This window comes from Electrona antarctica (genome assembly GCF_951216825.1).
Source record: "Electrona antarctica genome assembly, chromosome: 18".
NCBI classification, from domain to species: Eukaryota; Metazoa; Chordata; class Actinopteri; order Myctophiformes; family Myctophidae; genus Electrona; species Electrona antarctica.
Genome location: NC_136799.1, coordinates 35,139,047 through 35,160,760, shown reverse-complemented (window position 1 = coordinate 35,160,760; position 21,714 = coordinate 35,139,047). Strand labels below are relative to the sequence as shown.

At 40.5% G+C, this 21,714-nt stretch overlaps 2 protein-coding genes across 6 annotated transcripts in view; one reads left to right on the top strand and one right to left on the bottom strand.

Moving 5' to 3' along the window:
* Positions 1-642: 642 nt before the first annotated feature.
* On the bottom strand, positions 643-7,807 carry atxn3 (ataxin 3). 5 transcript variants are annotated; one of them, XR_013792329.1, is made up of 13 exons: positions 7,752-7,807; positions 6,381-6,545; positions 5,940-5,984; positions 5,716-5,801; positions 5,561-5,627; positions 5,358-5,445; positions 4,319-4,454; positions 4,016-4,179; positions 3,324-3,477; positions 3,165-3,235; positions 2,718-2,915; positions 2,038-2,091; positions 644-1,160 (listed from the first exon to the last, which is right to left on the bottom strand). XR_013792329.1 is itself a non-coding variant. In XM_079528773.1 (11 exons), exons 1-11 carry the CDS (start codon positions 7,773-7,775, stop codon positions 2,863-2,865), a joined length of 1,053 nt encoding a protein of 350 aa, XP_079384899.1. In that variant the 5' UTR covers positions 7,776-7,807; the 3' UTR covers positions 643-2,862. The 5 variants fall into 5 exon arrangements, 2 of the variants coding, with proteins under 2 accessions (XP_079384899.1, XP_079384900.1); XR_013792327.1 differs by having other exon boundaries at positions 643-2,091; XR_013792328.1 differs by having other exon boundaries at positions 2,038-2,915.
* A 221-nt stretch (positions 7,808-8,028) lies between these two features.
* ubr1 (ubiquitin protein ligase E3 component n-recognin 1) overlaps positions 8,029-21,714 on the top strand; it is a 41,512-nt gene continuing 27,826 nt past the window's right edge. The window contains exons 1-7 of the mRNA XM_079529011.1: positions 8,029-8,265; positions 14,899-15,158; positions 16,213-16,291; positions 16,514-16,624; positions 19,060-19,187; positions 20,550-20,688; positions 20,785-20,847. Of these exons, the coding sequence (XP_079385137.1) occupies positions 8,095-8,265; positions 14,899-15,158; positions 16,213-16,291; positions 16,514-16,624; positions 19,060-19,187; positions 20,550-20,688; positions 20,785-20,847 (951 nt within the window). The 5' untranslated portion in view covers positions 8,029-8,094. The remainder of the gene's footprint in view (positions 8,266-14,898; positions 15,159-16,212; positions 16,292-16,513; positions 16,625-19,059; positions 19,188-20,549; positions 20,689-20,784; positions 20,848-21,714) is intronic.

Here is a 21,714-nt window from a genome sequence, read left to right as displayed (position 1 = left end):
ATGTCAACAGGCACAAAAAACCCAATTTTCGGCATGTTTTTAGGTATAAAATGTGATGTAAATCAGGCTGTGAATGATATATCAACAAACCCATCTGTAAATATCTGCAGAATAAGACTGGAAAGTTTGGTGTATGTGAGTGCAACTGAAGTGGAGATTTTGTCCCAGGTATGAGGAAAACTACTTTTGAGTAAACGGCCTTTAAAGAATTGTATTGTAAAATTCCAAGGTTTTATTTGAAGCCACTATTTTGAGACAAGATATCTCATTCAAATCTTGGCAACAACATATAATGCCATATATCATTGGAAAGGTCTGGACCTCGAGCTGACTGTGGTTTGATCCAAATATGGTCACTTCCTTTGTACCAACAACCAATCATGAAAATTGAGAGGGTGGATTTTCACCCGAAAAAACGAGCTGTCATTGGCTAAAATAAACTACTAAAATAAACATCTAAATCTGTGTTTTGAATGTTTATTTTGCTTTAGTTTGGAAGAAAACATGTTTAGGAAGCAAAATAGCAACAAAAAGAAAAAAATGAAAAAAATCATGATTTCACCTACTATGTCTCGCCTTAAGTATCTAATATATACGGTAGTCAAGCATGAACCTCTTCCTGACTACACTGAAATAAAACAAATTACATTAGACATTTCAGTGGGTGTGAATTACACTTTAATGTGGGCAGAAAATCGAATACTGTAAATTAGGTCCTGCAATAACATGGATGTGAAGAATATAAAAACATGAACACGACTTATTGCAAGAATGTAAGGAAGTGAGGAAAAATAATGCAACCATATAAAACCCACTTACCATTGCTTTTACTATTATATTCGTTCATAACTGCAGTTTGAATAAAAAATAAAATATATTTTCTACCAAACCAAGAAAAATAAGGAAATTATGGAATCATTGTAGAGGTCAACTACGATACGACATTTCAAACATGGGTCCAGTATTGTATCTGAGGAAGTGGATTTTATGAGGACATGGGGTCCATACTGAATTTGAATGGCACATGCCAAAAACCCACCAGCAAATTCCATGGACACAACTGTAAACAAACGTATTGTTCTGCCACTTTACTGGTGTCCATTCTTGTCTTGATCAGCTTGTTGGACCAAATTCAAGTTTGTAGCACTTTATTATGAGAGCTGGAAAAAGGTAAACCAAAGTAATGTTCAGAATGCAACTGCAAAGAAAATACGATGAGCTCTTAAAATTATTTGGACACACGTTTTGTTTTGGTTCTTTTTGTGGAGGTTAATAATACACACTGTGCAGTTGCAGTCCACACAATCATATTTAATTTAAAATATATCTTCATTCATCCAACAGCTAAAGAGCTACAACACCTTTGGCACAAGGTGCTTCCCTCCCTCCCATTTGAAGGAGAGTATTTTGACAGGACATAGTACTGTATACTGCATGCGGTTATTCCGGAGATCCGGACCCAAAGTCATCAATAAATGAGTATTAACTTCCTCTTCTACACCAACATAATCCAAGAGTATCTTATTCTCAGTTGCTCATCTAGTTAGCAAATATAACTTTACCACAGCTGAATACATACTCAGAAGAAGTAACGTGGGGAAAAAGATCGAAGGCCTAAATCAGAGAACCAAACTCAAACTCAATTGCCAGATAAGAAACTTTGACATAAGTCACAAATCTCCTCTCCCCTTCACTTCTTATATGAATCATTTCCCCATAGAGGAATAGTATTAAAAATATATATTTGAAGGTAAAGTGATAAGAGCCAACTATGTATTCAATTACAGTATATGCCAAAATATCAATCATTTTCCCCCTGGGATTTCACATGTAGCTTCACGACACATTGTGAGCTTGTAGATCTGCTATTTTCAGCATGCAACACTGGCACGCAACTAAGTATAAATCAGGCTTACACGTCCATTTTCAGATGGCGTCTAAATGGATCATCAATTTAAGTGCATATTTATATACATAGAAGTACAAAGACATTTCATTGCTAGCTGGAAGAGCACCTGAAAACAACATAAAACTGACCTGCTGGTTGTATGAAAAATCTCTACCTCAAACAGAGTCATGGTTCTTCATTTGCTGAAATGAATCAATAATACAAAACAACAAATGTGTTTAAGCTGTACTTTAAGCAGACCCACAGTTGATGATATAGTATGGAGTGGACCCTTATCAAAAAGGTTTTTTATATTATTATTTTCCTGTCAAAATACTTATAAAGCTCAGTGTGCCAGACACATACGATTATCAGTGCCAGGCCAAAGTATACCTAAAAGATGTTTCAGCTGTTTTAATTACCAACAATACATATTTTCATGGGTGGGGTGTAGGTCAAGATGTCTTACAAACCAACTACAATAGAAGGCAAGAGGTCCGCCCCTCAGTATCAAACTTATATCTGTGATCTAACTACTGGTCCCCTATAACACCTATACGTTGGCAAATGTTACACATGATCCAATGATAGAGCTACCATCAGATCCTTGTATGCTGAAGACATCTTTCCGTCTCTTCCAGAGAAAAAACGAAAACAAAAGCAAAATTAGAAATAGAAGGCGCTATGGTAAAAAGGCCATTACAGACTTGGACTAACTGCATCAGATTTCTGTATTAACCCTTTTCCTTGCCTCAGTGCTAGTTCAAAGTTAGATTCAACTAGCTGCTGCCATTTGTCATGTCTTCCCTATAGCCATCAGCGAACTAACCAGGGGAGTTGTGACCACCTTCTAGCTGGTCATTATGTTCGCATGTGCAAAGGTTTAGAGGAAGGAGTAGGGCCACCCCTTTATGGGGTTGCCGGTCGAGGCAGCTGGTAATCAACATAGGCCATTGGGGGAACCGTTCTCCACTTCATTGGCCAGGCTTGTTCTGTGGGCCATCCTCACAACCACTATTCTGTGATCCTAGAAATATTAAAATAAGACACAATTAGAGATTAACACACAGGTAGTCTAATAAATGAAATGCAACTCATTAACCACTTAAACCCTATATACTTTGTTGTATGTATTGTACATCAAATTACGAAGAAATAGCCAATCTGCCGTCTGTGCGTCACTCGTGAGATTGTAGATCAGAATGTTTGCCTATTATGGCATGCCCAGAATAGGGACACTAGAGTTCATGTGGTTAACTACAACAAAAAAACGTACCTGAGCAGCTTGTCGATTCACTTGCTGCTTGTTGAGGAATGGTAGGCTGAACTGGTTGCTGCTGGGATTGCCTGAGATAGATTTTTTTAAATTAACAATTTATTTGACTATATCCCATATACCAAGATCCTGTGGCACTTCATGAGGAGACAAACTCACCGATCAAAGTAGGCTTGTCTCCTCCTTCGCAGTTCCTCCGCTGTGAGCGTCTCAGTCTGGGCACCCTCTGATTTTCCACCAACAGCTGTTGCCTGGCTGGTCGTCTTAACGTTTCCCATTTTGGACTCTAAAGACTTATTGCTCATCACTGCCCCTTTAGAAGTATGACATGGAACAGCACCAATATTCATCAACACTGATCTGACATTTTTGAGGGGCCCCTCCTATATACAGGTTTAGTTGTTTTTAGTTCAATGTTTGTTTTAAAAACGCTATTGATAATGAAGGGAAATTTTACGTCATCTTGTCCCTAACACAAACATTAAATGCCATTAATTAACAATGAAGATAATTTAATATTTGTTTTGTCACCGTTTGTTTTACATCGCCCGGCATTACATCACCTAATCAACATGAGTTAGACTTTAATATATTAGCGCCCCTCACCTCACACAGGTGTGATTTTTGTCATAAATGTTGTTGCTTATTACAAACTGACAAGCTATACATATGGAAATAGAAATGCTTTTATTTTTATTTTTTAATACAATCAGTTTGACCAATCTAACGTTAATACTTTTTTAAGGGGCAGGGTTCTGTGGACAAGAGCCTGTTCCTGCTCCTCTAACCATAGAGGAGCTAGGACTTAACTGGACTCTGAAACTGGTGCTTTTAGATAATTCATTCCTTACCCTGCATGCTGAGTTGTATGGCCCGCCGAAGGTCAGCCTCTTCATCTTCCACCTCCAAGTCCTGTCTACTGAGTGCCAGGGCTCTCCTCAACTCCTCCTCATCTTCTTCCACAACCACTTCCTCCGTTATGGCTGTCTCAGGCTGACCCAGAGCTGGAGGTCTACTTCTCAGAATAAACAAAGATGACACTATCAAAAGCACTAATCAATGAATAGACTACAGTATGTAAAGCAATTTCAAAGTATATTGCAGGGAATTCAATTTAGTGCTGGGGTCCCTCAGGTCAATTGGAACACTCATACCTCTGACTGCTACTTGACTGGGCCTCGTCTTCTCCGATAAGCCTTGGGCGTTGCTGCTGCTGCACTCTCATGATCCCAAGAATCTGCTCTGCATCACACTCTGGTAGATTTCCCCGGATAACAAATATAGAATAGCCTGCACAAAGACACAATTCTGTAATTGAACATATTCTCACACAGCAGACCTTTTGCTGTTACTGTATGGTGACATTCACACCAGAAAGCTTTGCTGCGATTAAAACGAATCCTGCTGCACATAGTCAGAAAGTGCACTTCGTTTGGCAGGTGTGAAGCTTCATTCGAATCCTAATGTGCATCAAAGAACCGCATTCTACTCCGAGCAAAAACAGGGGTTTCGCTTCGCTTCCAATCGCACTTACGATTCGGTGCAGGTGGGAATGCAATCCGCAGTAAATAAAGGAAATGAAGCAAACAATGTGGCGGGAGCTGAACACAGTTGGAGACGGAGAATGCATATTTGACGCAGCGCAAAGATGTCCCGTTACCGTGGATAGACGTGGTCGAAAGAGGAGACTGAAGCCCTGATCGAAATGAGGACGAGTACATTAATCAATTGCTTAAGGAAACACATAAAAACACTGCAGTGTATAGCCTACAGAATATTCTGTCTGTCTGTCTGGGCGTGCCGTAAACATGGAGTGCTGTCACTGTGTGGGGACTGGGGAGTAGGGACTTTCATCTCGATAAACTTGTAAACATTTTATCACCATAGATTTCACTGTGTAGGCTAGTTTATGAATGGAACACATTGATAAAGGTCGCCCCCCTGCTGCGTTTCCAATTTCTGCGGATGACAGTGTGAAGGCAAACCGCAGCAAATTAAATATGCAAGAATCCCAACTTCTCCGCCAATTCGCATCGAGTCTACCGAAGTATTAGGTGGGAATGTGACCTATGTCATATCACAGGGTTGCTCATCCCCAGAGTATAACATAGGAACAAAATGCTCACTGTATTAATATGGTCAATAATCTCTACATGTTAACATGAAAATATGGATGTGTTGATTCAACATTACCTTCTTGTTGTAACTGTGCAAGGAAGAGGGCAAGATAGGTGTCTGAAATCAACTCTGGTCCAGTCAAAAGTGAGTTCAAATTGAACCACTACAACAATATAAGAAATATGATTAATGAAACTACATTACATCATTGGTAATTTAAACGTACACAGAATTAAGTCTTGTTGAATACATAAAATGGCATTTCAAAAAACTGATACCTGTTGTCCAAGTTTTCGTATTGTGAACCAGTGTTCCTTATAGTTGCAAATAAAGGCGTTCTCATTTCTGAAACACAGAAGCAGAATTTTAGGATAAATGCATGATATCTAAAAACATACCGGTAATGCATTTGTTTAGAAAACAGAAAACTTACATTGGATTTATCATTAGACTCTGATACTCCCGGCTGTTGAAGAGGATTAGCTCCAAACCCCACACTCCCAGAGCGTTACTAATAACCTGACAATATTGTTATACAGAAAAGTTGTATATTGAGACATGGCATAATGTACATTTCAATTATTAATAATGAAATATGATGAATTATGATTATGGTGACAGGCTGACAGCAAGGACAATGATTTATATAAAACTCACTTGTATTGAAAAGAAACCACTGTCATCCATGTTTCCAGATGGTTGCTGAAAAATGTATCAAACAGCTTCAGTAATAAACATAAACATAAAACAAAACGTACTAGAAAAGGCGGCGATCCGAGCACTCAAAAGGTTAAAAATGAGGTGGATAAAAATAAATGTACTTTATTTAGAAAAGTTAAAACATGTTTCGACTCAAAAAGAGTCATCAGGGCAAGTATGATAAAACAAAACATGTATGGTATATTATTTCTATGTAATACTCTCTCCAATACTGTAATACTCTATTTAGTCACCCTTTTAAATGGTGGCCTATTTGTAAGGAACATGCATTTGTCGATTGAGCACGCAGCTGAGTCCACCCCCCCGAAAATACAACAAAAACAAACAACAACAGACTTCTAAACACAGTAGTACCCGTACCCATATGCGTCATCTTACCTGTAAGAAGGTCCTGTACTCCTCGCTGCCCATCCCTCCCTCTGCCATTCTCATTCGTTCCTCTTCATCTAGCTGATGAGCAATTGAGGACAGGTCCACTGGAGTAAAATACTCACCTTGCAAAAGGTTATTTAGGCAATGCTGGGCACAAAGAGAGCCCTCTTGCTGTGGGAAAAGAAAACAATCCAAAAAATCTCAAGTTTACTCAAGTTGCCAGCCACCAACTATTGATCTACTGTACATACCGGTAAGAGGCATATAAACAAGCCCACCTACAAATATAGGCAATTGTCACTTAAGGGAATTGTTATGGTTGTTCTGATTATTGTTGGACGAAGAAGTTAAGAACTGAGTCAGTCAATCACCATCACCAAGAGAATTTATATTTATCACACACACACACACACACACACACACACACACACACACACACACACACACACACACACACACACACACACACACACACACACACACACACACACACACACACACACACACACACACACGTGTCCTGGAACGTGCCCACTCCCCAGACCATGTTATAGTCTATAACAGGGGTAGGCAACCTCAGGCACGGGTGCAAACATTGGCACAGGGGAGGGTGGTCACTGGCACACTGGCATAAGTGTGTGAGAGAGATATTTTATTTTAATATTAAGAAGTATTCAAAAAACTTTAGTCTGTGAAATGAAGTCCCCTCACATCTATATATATATATATAAAAATTACACCCTGCACATAATTCTACATTCACTCAAACTCTGGGCTCTGACTGGGGAGGTGGGCTCCGAGTCTGTGTGAAAGAAAATAGGCCACATAAAAAGGTTATATGTACAGCCTATGGACAATCAAAATCAGATGGAAATATTAAATTTTTATGTGGTGACATAATTCAACTTTATGTTGATACGGCACACCGATTATCAAGAAAATGAAAACATGGCACTTCATGTCAAAAAGGTTGCCAACCCCTGGTCTATAACATACAATAACGTCTAATCGTTACAGATGATTAGACGTTTTTCTTCACTCGTTACCTTTCATATTCTAGAAATAACATGCACAGCCAACACCATCATATTATTATATCCCCTCAAATGACATCGTATCTGTTTCGAGAGGCGTTTGTGCGGGACGTTTATATGATTCGTTTCCACATTTTGCGAATAACAGGTGCATTTAGCATTAGCCATGTGGCTAACAACAACATTAGCAAAATGCCACGGGAGATATGCCTCAACATTGACTGGATGAAAACTGACTGAAGTGAATCTAAACACGCCGCCGGGCACGAGCCGTAAAGCTGCCACAATGAGCGACAAACAGTCTCGTAACGGTTACATCTGTCAAATAATCACATCCACTTACTTTCTCGTGAAATATGGACTCCATGTTTAATTTGTGTCAGACGCTTCACCCCTGAACTCCAACCCCTGCCGGGGTTCATTTACGAAAATAGCAGATCTACGAAAACAGCAGATCTGCAAGCTCACAACGCGTCGCGGGGGCGACGCGTTGTGAGCTTGCAGATCTGCTGTTCTCGTGACGCGCCACCGTCGTACGACGGAGTATAAAGTGAGCCTATCAGCGCGCAGATGTTTGTTGTTGTTTACAAAGCATTTGGAGACAGCGCCGTGGGGAGCAAAAACGGTCGGTTGAAAAATGTGAAACATTTCATAATTTTAAATAAATAAAATACGATAAAAATTAAATGTGCTTTATTACAGTTATGCAAAACCTCCCATTAAAAAAAAATACTAACTCAATCGTCGCAAAAAAAAAGAAATCCACGACAACACTCAGTGCGACACGTCTTTACGGCAGATGGAAATGGAATATGGCGGAAGGTGAAAAAGCGTTTAACGGATTGGAGCTTAGCAAGGTATGTGTTTTTGTGCTATATAAATGTGGCATCATCATGTTGTTATTTAATACGAACACGTACGGATGAATATCATGCATGTGTACATACGACGTGGTTTGACGTCACGCGTGGAACACGGTCGTGCTTCTTGCTACTTGCTAAGCTAGCAATGGCAGCTAGTTTTGTATGCTCAGTGGCTTCAGTGTACACAAGGCAGCAGGCTACAGTTTTATCAAATGCGTGTGCGATAACATAGTCGGTGTAAAAAGGCCATGAAATCTACAAGATGTTCTGCTAACAGTGTTTGTTGCAAGATTGTCAAATGTCAATCAATGTGCTTCGGTGTGTTTTAATTTTATTTAGTCATCACACGTACGCGTGCTCGCACACCCGTTACTGCTATTACGCATTACACATTCGTGTTCACAAACACAATATGACATTAAACCGTTTGCCAGACCTTTAAAATCGTCTTATTTTCCCCTTAGACGGTATAATGTTAAGAGATACTCTAGTCTTCTAGTTAAGATGTGCCACTCCATCAATCAGGGGATGAGTTGATAATAACTGTGTCAAAAAGGATCTAAACACACCTGACCACTTAGACAGGGAAGTTACACACAGGCAAGTTAGAGCTAACCCTGGATGGGCTTAGGCCGTATTCTGGAAGTCTACATTTGGATAAATTAAGTCTGTGTAACACTTTAAATTCCAACAGTACATGTCTGATACTATATAAAAAAACCCATTTGTTGACAGCTTCACTGTCAACACTTTTAATCAAGAAATCGACCATGTAATAGTAAACTGCTAGTTTAAAGTTGTGTTACCGTTATTAGTATTGTAATATTAGTACAGAACACATTTGCCCCAGCGACCAGAATCACATAAACAATGCTAAACATATCTTTGCCTCCTTTGTGAAGGAAAAGAGCACAAATTGCGACTGTAGGAAGGGCTTGTTTGCTGTTGAAATGTATTGTGATGCCATATCTTAAAGTGAGACACTAATAACTGTGTTGTTTGTTGTCAAATAGCATTTACTCCTCAGAGTACATACTAGAGAGAGAGTGCAGTGAGACTGGAATATCTAGATTACTACAGTGTTACTCCATGATAGACACAACTGGAGCATATTCATCAGGCACATCCAAAATCCACAATGTCAGTTGCTCAACAAACAGTACTAGTACAAATCATGCAGTTTGCAAAGCTAGCCCTCCCAGCTCTTTCTAGGTTTCCAAATATTCTATGCGAGTTGAATTGTCGTTGGAGAGCATGCCAATTTTCAATTCCAGCATGACTATAGTGTAGGCATGCGCATATCTTTTCTACGTCCGAGCATAGACATGGTAACGCCCCGCCTGCCTCTGATTGGCCTACCGACACCATAGACCAACTACTGCCGGCCTTACCAGAGTTTCCTCCGAGGTGGATAGCGCTAGGCTGCATAGTCTGATGCGAGGTTACTCCTTGGTGGGAACTGGGAAATAAAGAAATAATACAAGTATGATATAATACAAGAGAATGACAGCTTTGGCACGCGCGACAGTAACTTAAATTTGTAGAAGAGGCAAACTTTATGCATATTCTTTATGCCTTTTATTTACATACATGTGTAAACTTGAAACATTGTACTGTAAAAAGGTCTCTTTTCCCTTGATCTTTATATTTTTTAGTATAATAGTATTAGTTTACTATAATTAGATTAATACACGATAATCAACACTAATACTTTAATTAGAACACACCCAAATTAAATCATACACATTGTATAATGATGCTGGGGTGTTCTTTTTTTCTTCAAAAGATAACAAAATGCAGGCTGTATTTATCCGTTTTCCTCTTTTAATGACCCAAATAAACTACTACTACTAAAAAAAAAGTTGTAGGTGTTGTGACTCGGGACGTGTGTGGGGTAGTGGGGCAGAGGTTTAGCCAATAAGTGCGAGGGTGTGTTCAACCCTGAAGCTGATAGATTCCACCCGAAACACATGCTCCCTGCAGGAGACGGGAACCTCCGCGGGGAGTGGAAATCATACAATGATACAGTCACAAACCTGTTTTCAGCTTTATATATCCCCCACCAAATCTCCTGGTTACATCAATATCGTTCATGTGAAGTGGTTTGTTTGTGCTTATTTGTTGAAATGGTGGAAGTCCATATGGTGAGTCCCCACCCCCGGATGACCACCGATGGCTGCCGGGTTGAAGCTCGGATTCTACCTGGGGAGGAATCATCGGTCACAACGGTGGTGCTCGCTCGCTGGCCGCGAGAGGCGCAGAGCCAACAGAGCACCACCATTGGCGAGATTATTTTTCCTATGATGGTTGTGACCGCCGATGCCTGCCTGTCGGGTTGAAGCCGGCATTCTACCCGTGCAAATCGGGCACAACCATCCAAGTAAAAAGAATCTCGCCAACAATGGCTCGCCGTCGCTATGATGATAGATCATCATAGCAACTTTTGGTCATTACAATTCATTCAAATGAAGAAGAGAGAAGAAGCAAGCACTCAGTTGAATAATTTCAGGTAATAGTGTATCGGGTTCTGGAAGTTAGTCTATAGAAAAGAATACCAGCACTCATGTTGTGTCCGATAGGATTCTTGTTTTATTCAGTTTCTCCCAGCAGCAAACAACAGTGCAGACATTTTGGCCCAGAGGCCTTCCTCAGCGTAAATCTGAAATGTCCATACTGTTGTTTGCAGCTGGGGGAAACTGAATAAAACAAGTATCCTATCGAATACAACGTGAGTGCTGGTATTATTTTCTATACAAAGTAAAGTAGTTCAAATGAAAGATGCTGGGGTATTTGATGGGGAATATATATTTTATATGCACACATGACATGCACAGATTACAAATAAAAGACAATTTATGTTGAGAGCCAGTGAGTGAGCCACTTCCTAATTTGCGTGCAGGAATTCAGAGCATCTCAGGGGCTTGGTGACCACAGGACTCGTGTGATTCCTTAGTTGTGGGCCGTTGAATATATAATATTTTGACCAAAAACGCAATCTGGAAAAAGAATCCAAGATAAATGTATTTGTCTAAATCTGATAACATTGAGGCCGATGCCAGGCAGAAAAGAATCACGTCCTGTTCATTTCCCATCCATTCATCCAACCACTGAAAAGACCATAGCAAGCCAAGCATGCAATATTGTGTGCTTGGCAGTCAAGTGTTGGATTTCATCTGTTTAGCAGGCTGTGGTGCCTCATGTGGGAGAACCAAGGCATGGATGGATGTGTAATGACAACTAATTACAGATTGATGAAGAATAAATCACATTTGAACGCAACAAATAGCATAAAAGTGATATGCTCATGGGCTCCGCTCTCTGTTCTATGAGGTCTACTGGGGGAACTGGATGACAGGGGCATTTCCTGCAAAATTGTCAGACCCCATGGCAACTTGGCAAGTCATTTGGGATCAATATAAGTAGTAAAGTGAGCCTATATGTTATTTAGTCTGGAGTTGTCCTTAAAGGACCACTTCACCACTTTTCAACCTATCTTAAATCTTCATATAATTGGTCCTCACTAATGTTCCTGATAAAATGCCACACTTTTTTTCTACTCTATTTGTGTCTCATGGGAAAAAAAAATAATCTTCCTAATGATGAATCATGATGTCACCGATGGACGAGTTTCTGAAGTACCCACAGCCCTCCTATGAGACACAGACTGAGTAGAAAACAAGAAATGATGACATGTCTGTATTATTACCAGCAGATTTTATATTTGCGGCGGTGGTGGTCCAGACTCCAGAGTAAAAAATAGATCTACAAGCTCCCAACGTGTCGAGATATGAATATGATGCATTGTGAGCTTGTAGATAGGCTATTTTTACTATTTTATTATTTTTTAATTATATATTTTATGAAGGAATGGTTTTGGTCATACAAGGTTTCCACCTGACAGCAATATATTGTTCTGTATCAGTATCTGTCAGTTTGTCAGTATCAGATTCCATTCAAATTGGCTAACTATGACTGCTTGGCTGCTGACGTTACGCCACTTTTTTTTTTACGCCCCTAAAGAATTCTGAGGCAACATGGCTGGAGACGAGGCAGCCAATCAGAACTGCTCGACTAGCCAAGCCGTGCAGACGATGGGATGTTCTGGGTTGTTGCCAGTGTTGGCTGTCGTGACAGAAATAAGTTAACCAACCTCCAAAAACCAGTCAAGCAACTGTAGGGAAAAAACAATCCAAGTTTTGCTGGAAATAAGCGGACTTGGCAACCCTGGAGTCGACTAGGTCGTGACTGGTCGTGTACATTTCTTGGTCATTCTTTAACCAGCTGCTTTCCAAGCTGCTGGTAAAAATTGTGGTATTTTATCATGAACATTAGTGAGGATTCTGAGGACCAATTATATGAAGATAGGTTGAAAAGTGGTGAAGTGGTCCAAGTCAGAATGCAGTATGTAGAAGAGTTGCAGCATGGACCCCCACTACTGTATAAAATTGTATTGCGATAGCTCCACTAGACTTGTTCATTGTGTAGCGTTGTGTTGGATTCATGTTCATATGTATTTTCAGACATTTTAACCACTTAAACCGTCAATAATTGGTAAACTTGACCTTTCACTCTGTACTTGGCCTGCTCTTTTTTCCTTCTATACAAAAAACCTCTTTGCTGAAAATGACCGACCTACAAGCTCACAACGCTTCGTTGTTTGTGATCTTAGATTGTGTATTTTTGGCTGAAGTACTCTGAACCAGGATGCTAGGGTTCAAGTGGTTAATTCATTTTATTATATAAAAACCCTATCACAAAACTATTTGGCGGCCCTGTGTAGTAACACCTAGGACCCCCTAGGCATCACATACCCCGCAGTACACCTAAACCTAACCTTAACGCACCCCTCACCAACCTTAATCCGGTCGTTTTAACGCACCCCTCACCAACCTTAATCCGGTCGTCTTAACGCACCCCTCACCAACCTTAATCCGGTCGTTTTAACGCACCCCTCACCAACCTTAATCCGGTCGTCTTAACGCACCCCTCACCAACATTAATCCGGTCGTTTTAACGCACCCCTCACCAACCTTAATCCTCATGCTATGTCTAACCAATGCTATGTCTAACCAAAGTATGCCTCCCGTTTTGGCTTGTTGTCCAGCCCTGTAGGTGTGCAATGATTTCTTTGTTCTCTTTTCGGTATCACACTGATAACAAATAAATGTTTAACAGAATTTCACCATTTAACACCATTTGTCATACAATGGACGCATGGGTGTAAAGTAACTATAGTAGTACAGTACATTTACTTAAGTATTGTACTTAAGTACAATTCTGAGGTATTTGTACTTTACTTGTGTAATTCCAATTTCCAATACTTCTTTCTTCAACTCCACTACATCTCACGATCTCAGAGACAAATATTTTACTTTTTCTCCACTACAATTATTTGAAAACTGTAGTTACTAGTTACTTTTACAAAACATACATTACATACATTGCGGGGCAGCTAAAATTAATATCAAATATTTAAATATTGACTCGAGCAACGTAAAAACTGTCTGCGGTGTTCACATGCCTGTGTAGATGACGAAATGACCAAGTGAAATATCCCTTTAACCACTTTGATCTACAAGTAGATCTGCTATTTTCAAAGAGATGTGTATTTGAAACTTGAAATGGGATATTCTGCACAATGACTAATGAGTACTTTTACTTTTGGTATCAAGTACATTTTGATTTTGATGCCAATACTTTAGTACTCCGTTACTTACTCAGTAACAGAGTATTTCTATTTTATATATTACTGTATAGACTATAGAGGGTATGCGCATGCATAAAGTGAGTGTCAAATTGAGTGGCAAAGTGAGTTTAATGTTGTTTTAACTTTAATGCAATCAGACTTTTCTGTTTGCATGAAAGTAGTTTATCTCATTAGGCGTTCCCCCATAACTTCGGGTATGATGATGATGTCACGCCTTTTCACCTAACAAGATAATTTGATGGATTTCTGCTCCTGGTGTCATGTTGGCACCTGATATTGCAAAACTGGAACTGACTGGAATCATAGACGTAGTTCAATTTCTAAAACTAAAAACCAATACAGCGGGGCGCCCGCTGGCCTAGTGGTCCAGGCGCATGCCAAATATAGGCTCTGGCCTGAAAAAAATACAGCAAAACGTTTGTCCTACCCGGATTCCATTATTGTTACAGTATACATTTTCAAACTAGTCAACAGCGTAGATACAGAGAGTTGGGGAGTGACATACGATTCAGATATACCAGCAAAGCCTTGGAATTTAACCCGGGACTTGCTGTCCAGGCATTAGACTAGACTAGAGCCTATGGGCCCTATCTTGTCTTACCCCTTATGTGTAAACGGTTTTCAATTTTTAAAATGGTGAAAATAGCTGTATGGGTAAGGATGAGAAAATGTTGTATGTGCCTTAACTTGCACCCTGCAGATGTGAGTAGTTACATTGTATTAACACACTCTACCATACAGATTAGTTATTTCATAGTTTTCAAGTTTTATAATTTTTAAAATAATTTTCAGATTTCAACTTTAAATGGTGAAAAGTGAGTTATTCTAAATTGCATTAAAAGATGCCGTATCTTCATATTACCGTGCATGCTTATCAGTTCGGCTTTGAAATGTATTAATTTTCCTTTTCTCCCCCATAGGGGTGGCAGGATGCCGGAGACAGTGGGGCAGAGCTGCTCCGCTACCTCAAGGAGCAGGTGCCACTTATCTACTGTCTGGATACAGAGCCCAACCCAGGAGATGAAGAAGCGTCGGTACAGAGTCGTCTTCTCCACCCATTGGAGTGTTTCCTGTTTGGAGAGCATCCTCAGGACGGCCTAGAGAAGCTCAAGCAGGACAGCACCTCCTCCCAGCTCTGTGGTCGTGTCTTCAAGGAAGGGGAGACGGTCTACTCCTGCAGGTCAGAACAGGCTCTGTGCATATAACTGTAGGCCTGGCTTCTGAGGTGGCATACTCGTTTCCGGTTCATGGTTAGTTCCCCACAGCTTTGCCTGATTCGCGCAGCAGCAGATTTAAACCGTCCAGAGACTACCTCCTTGTGGTCCCGGGAACGGTTGGGGAATCCGCTCCCGGGAACGGTACGCAGAATTCACACTACCACAAGTGGTCCCGAGTGCACACCCGGGACCATAGTGTGAATCTGCCCTTAATGCCCTGACCTGTTCCTTTTGATCCAATGCGCTAGTGTTTCCCCTAGCCTAGTAGCCAGAACCTGATTATGTGGGGGGAGGTTTCACGCATGCACACGTTGGACCGGCACGCTTGCGTGTGCGTGCAGGATTTTTTTTGATTTTTGCAGATATTTTTGCGATTATAGATACTGTAATTTAATGGGTGACAACTTAATGCTGCTGGTGGGGAGCTAACTTGCTCCTTAGTGCTCGGATCCGGTGTACTGCCCTCTGCCCGCCTACTCTATCGGGCTCTCAGCGTTTCCGCTTCCGTTTTAATTTCACGACTAGCGAGCTAAAAGCTAACGTAACCTGGCCATAACGAGGTCTACCGGATAATGCAACGTCCCTGCTCTTCAAATGCTACCGCATTACATTGTGGAATTTATCCAAAGCCAAGCGAAGTCCGAGTGAAAAGCTATCGGTAACAGCCGCGAGTACTGATATCGCCACAGCCTAGGGTGCTGCCATCATTGTTTACCTCACGTGAACACTAACCTCGCGATAATATAATTCGTTGGCAAGACATTATTACTGTGGCGGGCGGTCATGTTTGTGTGGTGGCCCGCCACACAATAATGCATATAGGCGAAACACTGAATGTGTGTATTTTTGGATAGATATTTGCTGCAGGGTGTGTATGTATGTAGGCACAGTAACTTTGACAGTTTCTGTCAAACTTAATGATTATATAGCCAGATGTTATGCCCTAAAGTTGTATTCAGTGTTAGGGAGAGGGTGTTTGGGCCAGCTGAAAAACAAACCTCTTTTTATGGATTACAGGGACTGTGCAATAGATCCAACATGTGTGCTGTGCATGGACTGCTTCCAGGACAGTGTCCACAAAGGCCATCGTTACAAGGTAGCTGGAGCTACAACTTGATTTGATTTTTTCTAAATAATATAATAATAATAGTAATAATAACACATTAGGCTACATGATATTGATTGTGAATAAATATCTAATTTTCATATTGACTAATTGTGAGTTTGCTATCGCTTAACTAAGTCTAATGCTATGATGTATCATTGCTATTTATGTTTGTTATTCTTATCTTTAATGACATGTATGCCTTTTCTCCAGATGCATGCATCATCAGGCGGGGGGTTCTGTGATTGTGGGGATGTTGAGGCCTGGAAGATTGGTCCCTGTTGCTCTAAACACGACCCTGGGGTAGCCACTGCCATGGAAACGGTGAGTTACATAATAGCCGGAAAGAAGGAGGTGGGAGGGGCATACTTTTTCCATTCTTGTGTCAATGAACCCCAGAATACTTATTTTCCTTTCTTAAGTTGTATACTGATCTGGTGGCCATTGCTTTGGCTCCGGAAACAAGTAAGCGTCTGGGAAAGTGACACTTAGTTGACCTGGCTGCACCACTGAGAACATTTTAGAACTGGTTTGAGAGACTGTTTGGGTGTGAAACACGCAGATTTCTGTTGTGGCCTACAGTAAAATCTTTGCTAATTGTGCTTAAAGGGAAACTTCTCCCTTTTTGCAAAAAATACATGTTAATGACGTTTAGAAGATTTAGAACACTTCCCTGGGGGTCTTTATGTGTGTAATATGTGGTTTTAGATATTTTAGATTTTAGCAGTGAGCCCAGTGTCTCTGATGTTGTTGATGTGGTTGTCTCAGTAAGACAGCCCTCCCCTATCCACAAGGAGGAGCAGTGCACCAAAGCATTATGGGAATTGTAGTCCAGGAAGGAAGTGAGCCCAGTGTCCATGACACGTCATACCAAAGCCTACACGGGTTGTGCAAGGACGTGCTGTGATTGGCCAGTCGCTGTGATTGACAGCCTTAACCTAACCCTAACCTTAACCTCTGTAAAACTATACCTAAACCTAACCTTAACCTCAGTAAAACTATACCTAAACCTAGACTCTTCTTCAACAAAGATGGCGAAAGCAAACATTCTTTGTTCTGTACTCATACAATAGTATGGTATAAAACACTGAAGTCCTTAAACCAGAAACTTAACCTCAGTAAACTTAACTTGCCCGGGGCGTGGTTATAAGCACAACCCGTGTAGGAATTAGTATGTCGTGTCCATGACACAGAGACACTGGTCTCACTGCTAAAATCTAAAATATCTAAAACCACATATTACACACATAAAGACCCCCAGGAAAGTGTTCTAAATCTTCTAAACGTCATTAACATATATTTCTTTGCAACAAGGGTAAAGTGTCCCTTTAAGCTGTAGATAGATTTTCTAACTAATGTCTACAGTTTGCTGTAAACATTGCTGATAATTATGTAACTGTTAGCCGTGCCATATTGGTTCTTTCTGTGACGGGTACAGTTTTGTAGCATATCTCCATAGATAACATCATACACAAGGCCAGGGTCCCAAACAAACACATGCAGATTGATGGCTCGGCACCTGTTTCCATAAACAGCAGGTGCCTCTATTGAACATGGCTGGCCCCTGCCTGGTGGCCTGCTTTGTGTCATCTGATCTAGACATCAATGTGTCTTTAACAAGTAATTACGCACCAACACACACACACACACACACACACACACACACACACACACACACACACACACACACACAGCCAGCACCCTGTCAGACTCAAGATAAAATCTGTTATATTGGCCATAGTACAGACTTTGTTTTTACACTTGGTGATACATTCCATCCCTTCCTCCCACATAAGTGTGACATGGTGTCCAGTGTAATTACTCAGATTTGTCTTGGTTTGGCTCATGTGTTAAATGTCAGATGTTTGTATGAAATGCTTTGTTGGTGTGGTTGATGTGTTCTGTTCACAAGGAATGTAATATTAACTTAACCAGGGCAGCTGCTTGTTTTGGTCTTATAAGGTAAAGTATTTAGCCCAGTTCCCTTTTACAGTGAGGCTGTGTGTTAGTGAAACATAGACCCTACAGTCCACAGACGATCTTGTTTGGATAGATTAAACTTTCTGAGAATGGAGGAAATAGGGAATTTTGATAAGCTTATTGCAACAAAATTGTTTGCGTCAGATCATCTCACACATTATTACAAGAATGTTATGTGTGGGGTGAAGTTCCTTTTTTTTCCTGTGCTTCATTATTGTCAGAACATTATGTTAGAAGTTTTTATTGATGGAAATGTTTATTTTGAATACAGCAATAATATCAGCACACAAAACCTTAATAAACACAATTAAAACAAAGGAGTGAAAATAATTATAACTGTAATACTGTCAATACCCCTTCTCCATAAATCAATAATTAATACCATGCTTCAGTGCTATTCAGGTCTATACCCATCTATACACTAAGCTAACAAAACATAAATAAAATGTTTATACTGTACATCATGTATTACGTACATAGTAAATACATAATAATATAGTAACATATGATCCGTATTGCTCTCTTTTGAAGGATAGTTAGTGGACATAATGAGGATTTGTAGTTGTTGCCCCAAACCTCAGCACAGTGCTGCAAATAAGGTAAGACTAGGGAACAATATAGTGTGGAGTGATTTCTGATCCAAAACCTTGCTTGTTTTGTTTAGTACTGCAATGTTTCATGTGATCCACAACTAATTCTGCCATCTAGAGGGGGGAGGGGGATGGTACACTATATAATATACAGCTATGATTCATGTGTGACTTCCACTTCCTCTGCAGGATGACTGTGTTTTGGAGCCGAGCCTGAGTGAGCGTGCTGAGAAACTGTTCCGGGTACTTCTGCGCTATGCAGCCGATCTCTTAGTTTGGGAAGAGAACTTTGAGCTATCAGCTGAACTACAGCCTAGGTACCACAAATGGTCTACAGTCTACACACACACACACTGGACATTTTTAACCCTAAACCTGTCTATATTGCAAAATGGAATAAAACAAAGTAAACAACCCTTAACCTAACCCCTCCCTAAATGACTAACCCTCATGGTGGCCTCAGAAAATTTCCGCAAAAAGACAGGTTTCTCTGGTTTTACTCTCCATGTGGGAATGTTTGGTCCCCATGGATAGTGAAGGCCCATTTATCTTCCTGTTAAGAACAGATTACGTATGTGCCCATATAGTCAGAGCACAAGCCCCATTCTTCACTTACTAAACTCCGTACTCTTCTATATGGATCTTCGCAGTGAGTTTCCGGAAGTAAAAATCCTATGTAGAGCCACTAGGCTCCTGGTTGTAAAATGATGCTTTGCTCCCATAGAATCTGAATGTGATCAATCTCTAGTTTTAAGAAAAACATTTGTGATGTCACAGAGAAGTACTGCACTACCCACACCTGGTGAGTGCAACATCCAGTGACATCAACGTTTCTAATCGGTGGAGCTTTGCGTTTTCCAATTATTTGTATAAACAGAATAAAACAAAACGTCATGTTCATAATTCACCAGGAGCCTGTTTGGCATGATTCCATGCTTTAAACTCTTAATACTGTATAAACATCTTCTGAAAACCCCTATGGAGAAATAAATGGGATTTCTATCTGGGTAACTGCCTGTGAAAAAGATGTTCGTGCATTCATCCATTTCATCCACCAGAGGGCAGGGTGGGCTAAATATGATTGAGTGATTTCTCACAACTGAACACACAAAAAACGTTAGTGTTAGCCAAGTCTTGTTGCAAGTCTTGTGAAAATTTGACAGATTTAGCTGCTATGTCAGCAGACTTTCCATGCAAAACTGCTGTGCTAGCCTAGTCACATCACAAGATCATGATTTCCCAAAAGTGAACACTTTATGGTGAACTCATTGTTACTCATTATTATTATACATTTTTATTATTATTTGTATTATTATAAATTTTTATTTTTATACATTATTATTATGTTACTCATTATTTATTTATTTTTTGGGTCATTGACAGATTTGCAAACTTCTCATGCTTTTTTATACTGGTAGCGCCTAGCGCTGTTATCTCCCATCTATCTTCTACTGTCCCGTACAGTGTCCTCCTGTATTGCTCCGTACGTAAGCTTCCAGACTTAGTGCGACCGGTAGATCAAAATGTACGCACGGAGAGGCCCCATCTGTATCTGTACTTAATTGAATATGAATGGGCCTTTTAACAAACAAACAAAGACGGTTACACACACAGCATATACAAATCTGATAGACCAGGCTGGCGATGTGTTTAAAAATATATTTTATCTCACTATCAAGGGTGAAAGACAACACACACTACTGTGTGCTCTACAATGATGAGCACCACTCGTATGAGCATGTGATCTACACCCTGCAGCGCGCCGTCCACTGTGACCCTGCCGAGGCACAGACACACACTGCCCTCATTGACAAAGAGGTATTGTTCAGCTTCAATCACTGATGTCTCTTAAGATGCTAAATGATTTTAATAATCCCGACAATTACGTCTCTTCATTATGTGACATTGAAACAGGGTCGGCGGGCAGTAAAGAGAGGAACTCTTCGTTCCTGCCAACAAGCGAAAGATCTCATCCGGGTAAATTCTATTCTCAATTTATGTACCGCATACAGACAAATATACAGTATAATTGCGACCGAAGGTCGCAGTTAACTGGAATTTCCTGTCAGTCAGTGTATCACTCAAAATCCCCATACATGGGGAAAGCCCCCATATACTGTATGGTCTCGTGACATCACATGACATCATCAGGGATGATAGTAAATCAGGGATCATAGTAAATGCGACCTGCTGTCGCAATTAAGCCCATACATGGAGATCCCTGATGTCGATGTCATCAATAGTAGTATATGGATATATGTCAGAACCTGTTCTGACATTCCATATGTTGATCCTTCCTCTTCGATGTCTCCCTTTTTACCTGTCCATTTAAACTCTAGACAGGTCTGCCCCAAAGTTATTTGTGCAGCTGTACACTCAAGACACTGCCCCCGCTGCCACCCTTAGATCTCCCTATATGGAGCTGACCTGTTCTGACATTCCATATGTTGATCTGACCTCATCAAACCCTGTACACTCAAGACACGCTCCATATATGGCCAGTGCACGCGACCTCGCCCTTTAACGTGCCTTTTTGAGTTCTAAATAAACCTGAGATCATCATGATTCTGTTATATTGAGCTCTTAACCACGTAAACCCCTAGACTAGACTAGACTTAAACCACGTAAACCCCTAGACTAGACTAGACTTAAACCACGTAAACCCCTAGACTAGACTAGACTTAAACCACGTAAACCCCTAGACTAGACTTAAACCACGTAAACCCCTAGACTAGACTAGACTTAAACCACGTAAACCCCTAGACTAGACTAGACTTAAACCACGTAAACCCCTAGACTAGACTAAAACCACGTAAACCCCTAGACTAGACTAGACTTAAACCA